An 11,068-nucleotide genomic window follows, 5' to 3' on the forward strand; every position below is an offset into this window, starting at 1 on the left:
TTTTAATCTATTGGATATCAAAGGTCTGGCCAGGGCCCTGTGTCTTCAAAAAATAGGATCCCCCCCCCCTTTTACTTGGATCTACCCTGTCTAGCCCCGTTTTGTATATAAAAAACTATGGAACCGCCTCGAACCTACCCCGAACCGCTACGAACCCTCCCTACCCACGGATTCAGGATCCGTTTGGCCACCCCTAATTTAACCCTTGTTCATTACTTAACGAACCCTCCCTACCCACGGATTCAGGATCCGTTTGGCCACCCCTAATTTAACCCTTGTTCATTACTTAACGGGACCGTCACAAAGCCGTCACGGCCCCATCCCACACCGATTCACGCCTTACCCGTTCCGTTAAACAACCTCGTGTTTCTCTCTCACTCCGCCGCAGCTTCCCATCCCGCCTTCCCTAACGTCGTCGATCCGCCAACCCCTCTATCCCTAACATCGCTCTTCTAAGTTCCTCCTGTGACGACGACTTCTCTCTCCTCGGTGACGACTCTAACCCTAACCATCACCTCCCTCTTGCGCCAACATCCCACCACGTCCACCAGTCCTCCGCGCCTCCTCACCGCTTCCGACACGAACTCCCATAGTCCACGCGCCACTATCCCAGCCTGCACTTAAGGACAATGTCAGCGACGGAGAAGGCCATGCAGACAACTACGAAAATGCAGCCGCCGGTGCGTTCTGCTCGAATCCGTTCGATAGCGGCACTGATCAGACCGACGTCGTCGCTGGCACTGGAGAGAAGAGAAAGAACCACTCAGATGTGTACAGCGACGGAGGCAGCGGCGAAGTAAGAGCTCCGTACAGTTACAAGAAATCGAAAGCCTCGGCGTCTGCAAACGGAGATTACAGAAAGGACAGAGAGGAGTGGAGCGACACGGCAATATTTGTACCTCCTCGACGCCTACCTGGACAAGTTCACGCGCTGAATCGGGGAAATCTGAGAGGCAGAGATTGGGGGGAGGTAGCGGCGATCGTAAGCGAGAAGTGCGAGAGGCAGAGGAAGAGCATCGAACAGTGCAAGAACAAGGTCGATAACTTTTGAGAGGCAAAGGATGAGCAGCGGCGGCGTTTCGGCGAATCACTGGCCTTGGTTCCAGAAGATGGAGCAGATCGTCGGCAATTCAGTGGGGGAAAAGGCCACCTCCGATAACGATAAAGGCGTTTCTTCTTTGGATAACACACCGCGGCAATCAAAGAGCTTTGGGTTAGTGCTGCATTTTTGTTAGGTTATTGCTGCAATTGGTTGCTCAATTACTTGTGTTGTGTTGTTTTTCAGCAGATATGGAACGACAGTGTCGAGTCCTGTAGGTAAGATGAACAACAAGGTGAAATCAGCTCCGAGTATCAAATGGCGAAGAGTGGTCTTCAAAATCAGTAGTGCTGCTCTTGCTGGCACTGCTCCGAACAACGTCGACTCGATGGTTCTATTCTATATATGCAAACCCAATTGATTTATCTCATTCAAATGCTGATCATCTAAGCTTGTAATTAGTCAGTCTCTGTGTCGATGTGTTTACTTCTCGAGAGCAAGTTTCATAGCGCGGGTTAGTGATTGGGCAGCTGGCAATGCTGTTTGCGAAAGAAGTTGTATTGGCTTGTCGCAATGGCGTGGAGGTATGCATTGGTTTCTGTATGATCGTTTGTTGTCTGCAGTGTTATGTTTTTTCCTTTCCTTTTGAGTTTGATCTGCAACATTTGTTTTGTTTCTTGCTCGGTGTAAAAGGTGGCAATTGTTGGTCGCAACTTCTTTTGTGGAGATGCATGGGTGATGGTAACTGGGTTGGATAGAATCATAGAAGTACTGCATACCAGATTAGGTAAATACCATTGCTACTTTTGCAATTTAACTTCATTCCGCCTTTTACTTTGGATTTGTGGTATCTGCAATAGGCTACATAGAACTACTGCATACACCAAACTGGGTAGATATGCCTTGAATTACTGACATTATCATTGCATTCTTAGTGGATGCATGTCCAATGTAGCTTGGGTCCCATTTGATCTGATCTGATCTGGTCTGCTTCGTTTTTTTCTTTTTCATAAAGCACTAGAGTAAAATTTGGATCATAAGATAGAGCGCCCGAGAATGTTATATCATAATGACCAGTTTTTGTTTTATAATCTCCACTGTCTCGTGTGAAGATTATGCATGTTCCACTAGAAGTTGAAGATACAATTTTTGTTTCTCCGTGTGCAGTTGAAATATACCATTTATGCTGGAGGGATGTTACAGAAATGGTGTAATTATAGAAGCTTGGGTCTATGTCCTATCTCCACTCTCTGATAGTTATGCTAATTATAAATTGCTAGATATATATGGTACTCAAAAGATGACTGTGATGTGTACCAGAATGATGGCCACTGTAATGAATTCCGTATTGCTCCAGTCAGCACTGGTGAAGATGGGAGTCCAGACTCGTGTTCAAACTGCATTTTCGATGCATGAGTAGGCAGCGGGCCATCAGGCATCTTGAAAAAGGCAGGGTTGCAATTTTTGCTGGAATTGGTGCTGGCACTGAAAATCATCTCTTTTCCACTGACACGCACTTCAAGCTTTGGAGAGTATAGCTCTTCTATCATTCATACTTCATGTTCAACATATTGCATTCTTAAAATCACACAGAACTGTTCTACTTCCGCTCAAACACCTGCACACTTGTTACACGTATACATGCATGCCTCCCCACCCACATGTTTTGGACTTTATGCAAAATTTTGTGACTCTCGTAAGTTCTCAGTTAATGCAGAGGCAGCACTCAAGGGTACCAATGCAGATGGTGTCTATGACTGCAACTCTCAAGACAATAATTTTACATTTGATCACATCTCTATGAGGGAGTTGGTCACAAGAGGCGCCACCTCCATGGACATGATGGCACTGACTTTCTGCGAAGAAAACAGGATTCCGGGTAAGTGTATTTTGATTTTCTTGCAATTCTGTTAAGTTGAACAATAGTGAGACAATTGAGTCATCATCAAGGTTGTACTCAGAAGCTGTGTGAACTCTGATCAAATGAATTGGATGGTGTCTTTATGTACATGGGTGTTGAACTTCATAGTAATCAATTTGCAATTTTATGTGCAGTTGTGGTCTTATAATCTGTTAGAGCCTGGAAATATATCGAAAGCACCGTGCTGAGAACAAGTTGGTACCCTGATAGATCAAACTGGAAGGATTAGCTAATATTTATAGAACTCTGAGCTGTTGTATTACTAGGTCTAATTACTTCAGATAACTGTCTGTCAAGCTAATTTCAACAGACCCCATTTAGAAAAATTGTTGGCTTCTAAAGCTCCGTTCGCTGAGACTTGGCTGCATATCCTTGGCATATATCATTTGCCACCTTAGTACAAGAAGGTAGAGTACAAATTATAACTATCCTGTCTAAGTTATGCATGTTACTTGGAGGATGATTGTTGATGCAGATGACTAACATTTTTCCTGGTCAGTTTGTATTAATAGAGGTGTGAACAGAAAAGTATGGTTCGGAGTTATGATAGACTGAAATTGTCGTTGCATATCTCTCTAAAATCGTATTGAATCTTTTGAATGCATCTCGGATCTTCCTGCATTGCTTTATATTGCTAAATGATCAGTTTCTATCAACTTTTGAATGCATGAAGATGTTAATTGTGAGATTCTTTGTTCACTTGTAGAGTTAAATTTGAGTAATACATGTGATCGATCATTCACGTCCCCAGGCACAGATGCACGTCTACAGATCGAAAACATTCCCGACTTTAGTGTTATGTGGTGCAAATTAGGGCAGGTTAGGCTTCCACTCTGAGGATTTAAAGTGATTTGAAGATAACCATCACAAATAATTCCTTTCAACAAGTAGATTTACATAATAGCAAACTAAATGTTAATCTTGGTGGCAAGATAAGCTATCTCCTTACCTCTGACAATTTTAAGAATACATGGACTTGCAGATATTACAGAGACCACGACTACACAAAAATAAGCAAAGTAGCAGCAGCGATTCACAGCGAGATAATGCAGATGAAAACTAATACAGAAACGAGGGATGGAGTTGTCAATCAGGCCAGCCCGTCTTCAGTGGTGACGAGAGAAGGCGAAAGAGAATTGCGGGAATCATCATAGTCTTCTCCGAGTGGGGACCTCTCGACTCGGATGTCCTCAATCATCTTAGCTACTTCGGACATTGTAGGCCTCTTCTCAGGCTGAGGCACCACACAAGCCAATCCCACATGGAGCATTGCAACAAGCTCTTCCTCAATGTTCTTGTACCTCAGAAGTTCTTGATCAAACACCTCCCCGGTCCACTCCTCCTTCACCACAGACCTCACCCATTTCGGAAGGTCCACCGCATCCTCCTCCTCTTCCACACGGGGATGGGCGGGAGAAGGGTACTGGGATGGAGCTCTCCCCGTTAGAACCTCCAGCAGCAAGACTCCGAAGCTGTACACGTCCGCCTTCTGAGATAGCCTCTTGACCTCCGCCTGCTCAGGAGCTCGGTATCCTCCCAATCTTGCAATGGCGTGAACCGGGTTGAGAAGCAGAGAGAGGCCGAAGTCGGAAATGCAAGCGACGCCATTCTTGTCAAGAAGGACATTGGAAGACTTGACATTGCCATGCGGTACTTTAGCAGAGCTGTATTCCGCATGAATCCTGGCGAGGCCACGAGCCGCACCCAACACCAAGCTGATCCTTGTAGTCCAATCCAATGGAATTCTACCCGGACCCCGATTCCCTTAATTACATCCAAAGAAGTCATAAAAAATCAAACAAAATGCGTATGGATGTGCCCCAAACTGAACACTAAACCCAATTAATGACTAAAGTGGATTATATTACACTAAATCGCATTAGACTCAAACTGCATTATAATGAATGAAATCTTATGTACTAGTTCAATTAGTAAATGAAACTTTAAATAGTAGTCAAATTACATTAAAGACTTCCATTAGGGAGATAATCATAGACAAGAAGCAATAGGAATAATATCTTACCATGCAGAAGTGAGTGCAAGCTTCCATTAGGGAGATAATCATAGACAAGAAGCTTCTCCTCCTTGGCATAGTAATAAGCACTCAGCCTCACCACATTGGGATGCTTCACCTTCCCAATCACATCCATGTACTGCTCAAACTCCTTTCTCTCGCACGGGTTCGCGTCCTTGAGCCGCTTCACCGCCATTGTGCTCCCGTCGTCCAGCACCGCCTTGTACACCGTCCCTAGGCTTCCTTTCCCCAACATCTCCGCCGACGCCCGCAGCAAATCCTCCAGCTCAAACTGCTTCCTCCGGTCGAAAAATACCAGCTTGCTCCTGTCCGTCGCGTTTGTACCGTCACTGTCCCCGCCGCCCCCGCTGTTCGCGTACACCTTCTTCTGATCACCTCCGTAGCTGCTCCCGCTCCTTCTCTTACCGCTCTCGCTCCCGGCCATCGAACTCGAGCCGCCGCGGTCTCTCGCGCAGTAGTGGGCCACGATGAACGACACGACCACCAGCATCGCCACGCAATTCGCGATCACGATCGCAACGATTGCGCCGGGGCTCAGCCCCTTCCTCCGTTGCTTCTTGTTCGGCTCGTTTGGGCTCGTCGTCTGAGGCAATTGGCTTGGATTTGACGGCACCGTTTCGGATGAAGCCGCCGAGGGCGGATCGCGAGTGCCGGTGAATGAACAAGCCGGCAAGGGGCTCGGCCCGCACAGCCCTTCATTCCCGGAAAAGCTTTCGTCGCCGAACTTCTTCAACAGACCCTCCGGCAGCCTTCCGTACAATTCGTTGTTGGTGAAATTGAGCTCCTTGAGGTCGGCAAGGGAGGCGGAGAGGTCGGGGACTTCGCCGGAGAGGGCGTTGTTCTGGAGGCGGAGCGTGAGGAGCCTGGTCAGGTGGGTGAGATTGTCTGGAACGGGCCCCCGGAGATTATTGTCGGAGAGGTCTAGGCGGAGGAGTCGCCGGAGGGAGGAGATCTCCGACGGAATTTCGCCGGAGAGGTCGTTGCCTGCGAGGTAGAGGAGCTTGAGCTTTGTGCAGTTGACGAGAGGAGAAACGGTGCCATTGAGGCGGTTGTTGTGGAGGTCGAGGAGGCGGAGCTGGTCGAGGGAAGCGAGGGAGTCGAGTGGGCCCCGGAGGTTGAGGGAAGGGAGGAAGAGAGCGACTACGCGGTCTTTATTGGTGGAGCATCGGACTCCAGTCCAGCCGGGGGTGCATGCATCGGAGCCGGTCCAGTTGGAGCGGAGGTAGCCGTGGCTGTCGGTCTGAAGGCGGAATTGGTCGAGGGCCCAGGTGTCGTTAGGTGGCGGAGATGAGAGTGAGGAGTGGGCGGAGGCCAAGAGAAGAAGAGAGAGAGTGAGGAACGCGAAAGGCTTGTTTTTCTTCATGGTTTGTTTGCTTAATTAGGCGGGAAGAGCGAGTGAAATATGACTAAAGACTAAAGAGAAGTGTCCGTTTTTAAAAAGCAAAAGAAATATGACTAAAGACTAAAGAGAGTGAGTGAGAGTGAGACGCCCTCCTCTTTGTCTATGAATTTGAATAGAGAGAGAGAGAGAGGGAGGGGGAGGGAGAGAGAGATAGGAGACTAAGTGGGGTGGGGGAAATATATGAATAGTTTCTCTTTTTTTTTCTTCTTTTCTTTTTAGTTACTTTTTGTTATTTGATAATTGAAATGATATGATTAGGGAATATGGTGTCCTTTGAGAGAGAGAGAGAGAGAGAGAGAGAGAGAGAGATGAATGGAGGAGGAGGAGGAGGAGGAGGAGTATGATTAAAGAGAGAAGGGGCATGGTTGTATGAATGATTGCTGTTCTCCACCCCTTCCTTCCAGATGGAATGAGTAAAGGGTCTGGAGAGCAGGGGTGGTGTCTCCTTTTTCACTTTTCTCTTGGCCAAAGTGAAATGAGAATGGGGACCCTAAAAAGGAGCACCATGGTATGGCAAAGCAACCAAAGTTATAAGGAGATAATAAATGACTTTGTATGTTTTTAGTAAATAATTTGTATGTGAGTTAAGATTGTGATCTGAAGGTCGGTAGAAAACGATACCTTATCAGAAGCAAAGCAAATATTGTTTTTTTTTTAATCACAAGCAATCGAGTCTAATAACTGATCGTAAACTTTGACATACATAATTTAATAATTTGTATTGCAACAATCAAAATGCCATGAGTAGTCAAGCTAATATATAATCAGTATCGCCATTGCTGATTATGGCTACCTAGCTAGTTAATTTTGTACACAAAGAAGCAGGCAACACTGATCATTTACTTCCACTTGAAACTCTTTGGGTGCCATTCAGTCATTGACAAGAGTAGCTAGCTAGGCTCACCAAACTGTTATATATTCATTTATCCATCAATCAAATTATCATATCAAACCTTTGACTGACCTCCCTCAGACTCTATAAATTTTTTATAGTGCTACGGAACATGGAATTTTTTTCGGGCATTTTGATTTTTAGGTCTTGGTTTTTGTATTTTCTTTCAGTGAAACTTGATTTTTGTATTTTAAATAAAGTTTAGGGTTTAATGGTTAGGGTTTAGAGTTTCAGGCAAACCCCATCATGTGGCAAAGGGGGGATATTAGGGAAAACAGTGAGTGGAGATTCCCTTGCGGAAGGCCAGATGAGGGGAGACCTTCACATCCGATTTGGAGGGCGGGGATATCCCAACCCTACTATCATTATGCATTTGCAATGTTACTTGGTTTAACTCTATCCTCTGCATATAAGCCAAGCTAGCAGAGATGCTGGGTTGATAAGAAAAACTTTAATGGAATTGCTAATGGGGATATATACGTTTATGTATACATATATGCATGTTCCCTTCTCTTTTTCTTTCTCTCATTCTCTCACTTGATAATTAAGTTCGGTGATGGCGACTGAGAATGAGAGGGGATATTTTTGAACACAAAACATTAAACATGCATGCATGATTTATAATCATCTTGACATTGGACTACCTTTTGAGGCTTTTACGTAAAGAAGAAGGTCCATATATACACACACACACACACACGCATAATTCAGTTTTGCCTGCTGTTGCTCATTGTCTCTAGATGCATGATAGATCCTTCCTTTTTCCATATCACCAAAGCAAAAGCTTAGTATGACTTTGAGTCTTAAGAAAGCAAAGTTGCTCTCTACCTACCAAATCCTAAATTTACCATTTTTACCAGCAAAAAAGCACCAAAAACATGATTAGATTGCTGTCCTATATATAACCATTGAACTGACCAATCAGTTTCTTTGTAACACCTGCATGCATACAATTTATTGGAGTGCGGAATGCGACAGGATACTGAATAGTACAGTTCATCACAAAAATGAGTAACGAGTTTGACATGTATAGCACAACTCTAAGAATGAAAGTAATTAACAGTCATTTGAGCTAACACTGCGACCTCAAATTTGGTAAAGAAATTTACCCAAGGAAAACTAAATAATTTTTTGTCGTTCGGAGCTTTTAGTGAAATTATTCCTTGTTATTGTCCTGAATTTATTTTCTTTAAATTCCTCATTATGTAATATTTATTCCTCTCTATCATGATTAAGCATTTCCCCTGCATCTGTGCTATCACTTAAGTAGTACCAGTATAATTGCCTAGTGCATTGTCCTAAGAAGTTTGCCAGCACGGAGTTTTTGACGACACAAATAACATACCCAATAACTAATTAATGAAACTATTTAATAACAGTTTAATTGATCATTAGTAATTCATATATGCAAATCTTACTGCCACTTATATGATTACCTAGTTTACCTGTACATTTCCCTGTTGTCAGGAATCATCTTGAAACGTACGCAGTTGATACTGTCTCGAAAAGTGAAGGAAATGCTTACAGGCTACAAACTCTCTCTCTTTTCTTTTTTACTTTTTTTTTGCTTCATGTTTTTGGTTTGTTTTTGTATTTAATTATGAAACATGCATGGAAGAAAGAAAAAGGCTTTGCTTCTCATGATTGAGGAGAAATTTCATTTAAATTTACTAAGTGATCAATTTACAAAATTTCGTGTTTATAATAAAAACAGTTCATATATAAATTCTTTTTCAAAATCATCTCTACAAAAAATCAATTAAAATTATAGTTGTTTAGTCAATCGATTGTAAAAAATACATAAACTGTAGTAATTCTTTTACCAAATCTGCACATCTATTTTTATATAGATCCATAACTAAACAATTTATATTTAATTAATTTTTTTACAAAACTAAATTTTACAAAATAATTCATAATATAAACAATTCCAACCAGTATAAAGTTCCACGAACCAAGCACGTAGTAGGTTAATGAGGAGCTCCACTTTATTTGGTGAGGAGCAAAGTTTATTAAAAAAAAAAAAAGGAGAGACTGAAGGCGTGATTGGCGTATCCAATTCCCCAATTTGCCTCATGCACTTGCTGAATCAGCAAACAAAAAGCAGACAAAAGCTGTACTCAATAAGCAAAAAGCGAAAGAGTCAAAGGACAAAAGCTTATTAGAAAATGAGGATGAGGATACCATCCGGATTCAAATGGTGGGAATCCTAAGGATCACATGCTGTTCATCGTATATTATGCGGTCAATTTTCGTTAAGTATTATTTATGTTTAATTTTAAATAATAAAATTTAAATGATTTATTATCACACGATATATAATAAATGATTAGGATATGAGAATCCCTAAGATCCCTACAATTTGAATTTGGATGGGATTCTCATCCAGAAACAAGAAGTTATGTTTTCTCTTATTTTTTTTTAATAAACGATATTAGCTACACTAAAAGAAAGAGGATGAGTTTAGCCTCACAATGAATTAGTAATACTGTGGTTTAAAATCGTATTTGGTAAGAATCGAACCTCAGACCTCTTACTTACAAGTGAAGAAAACACTACACCGTAGTACTAAGTGGTAATATGTTTTTTTTATTATTAAAAAGAAAATATAATATTCAGAGAAGAAACAAAATACATGGTTTGGATTCCAAACTTTGGAATAAAAATACAGGCTGTATAGAGCAGGCTTTACCAATTACCCAACTTCTTATAAGCCATCTTACAAAACTTCCTAACATTCCAATGCCGAATAATTTTGTATAGAACTGTGATTTTCTCATACAATTTTTAGCTTTTCACACTCTCCTCTTTATTTATGTTTGTCGAATTGAATAAATCAAACGAAATCAATAGTCAGGATAAAACAGGAGTATGTAAGATGCTAGAAAATGTGTCTTTATTATTTTCCTTTTTAATATCATCATTAGAATATATATATATATATATATATATATGTTGCAGTTCTATTTAGAATAGGAATGTGATTGTGTAAATCCTAGAGAATATGAGAAAGTATTATATATTCCTATTAGGATTAGATTATCTATTAAATGTTGTAATCATAAAGGGAAATGTATTTACCCTTCCAACTACTATAAATAAAGGCACAATGGGGTGAATTAAAGACACCTCACAATTAAATCAATCTCTCTTCTCTCTAAAGTGGCCGGCCTCCATCTCTCTCTCTAAACCTTAGATCGCTCAATTAAATAGGCCTACAACATGTTATCAGCACGCTCTTGCCAGAAGCTGAGGAACTGAAGCATCGTAGGTGATAGGAGCATATTTATGCGCCTTAGTTTAGCTTGTTCTTGTGCATTTATAGTGTTTTTCCTTAGTAAAGTAGTCTTTTAGGCTAGTTTTATGTGTTTTCAGGTTCTAAGGGCAAAGTATGCAAAATGATGCATTTTGGAGCCTTTTGGAGCAATTTAGAGCTTGGAATGGACATCATATGCTTGGAGCCAAGAGGATGGACGAAATTGAAGATTTGAAGATGATATTTCCTACTTGAAAAAGGTTTCCTAGTCGAAGTGGGAAAGCGCCTAATTAAAAGATGAAATCCTAATCAACAAAGGATTCCTAATTGAAGAAGGATTCCTAATCTACGAGGGATTCCTAGTTGAAGATGGATTCCTAGAAGAATGAAGATTCCTACTCAAACAAGGTTTCCTACTCGAAGTAGGAAAGTTAAATCCAAATGGCATCAAGTTGCAGCTACAAAGAAGATTTCCAAGTCCAAGAAGGAAAGGTTTCTAAGATGAAGTAGGAGAAGAATTCCA

The 11,068-nt window shown here is 41.9% G+C and overlaps 1 protein-coding gene and 1 pseudogene across 1 annotated transcript; one reads left to right on the forward strand and one right to left on the reverse strand.

The window, feature by feature from the left end:
• Positions 1–508: 508 nt before the first annotated feature.
• On the forward strand, positions 509–4,834 carry LOC103413655 (uncharacterized; annotated as a pseudogene).
• LOC103413654 (leucine-rich repeat receptor-like protein kinase PXC1) lies at positions 3,819–6,371 on the reverse strand. Its single transcript, NM_001328797.1, is given in 2 exon segments — positions 3,819–4,724; positions 4,984–6,371. Coding segments are annotated over 2 exon segments (2,049 nt in total). The 5' UTR covers positions 6,359–6,371; the 3' UTR covers positions 3,819–4,050.
• Between the last annotated feature and the right edge of the window lie 4,697 nt (positions 6,372–11,068).

Source organism: Malus domestica, chromosome 12, assembly GCF_042453785.1.
Source record: "Malus domestica chromosome 12, GDT2T_hap1".
Lineage (NCBI taxonomy): Eukaryota > Viridiplantae > Streptophyta > Magnoliopsida > Rosales > Rosaceae > Malus > Malus domestica.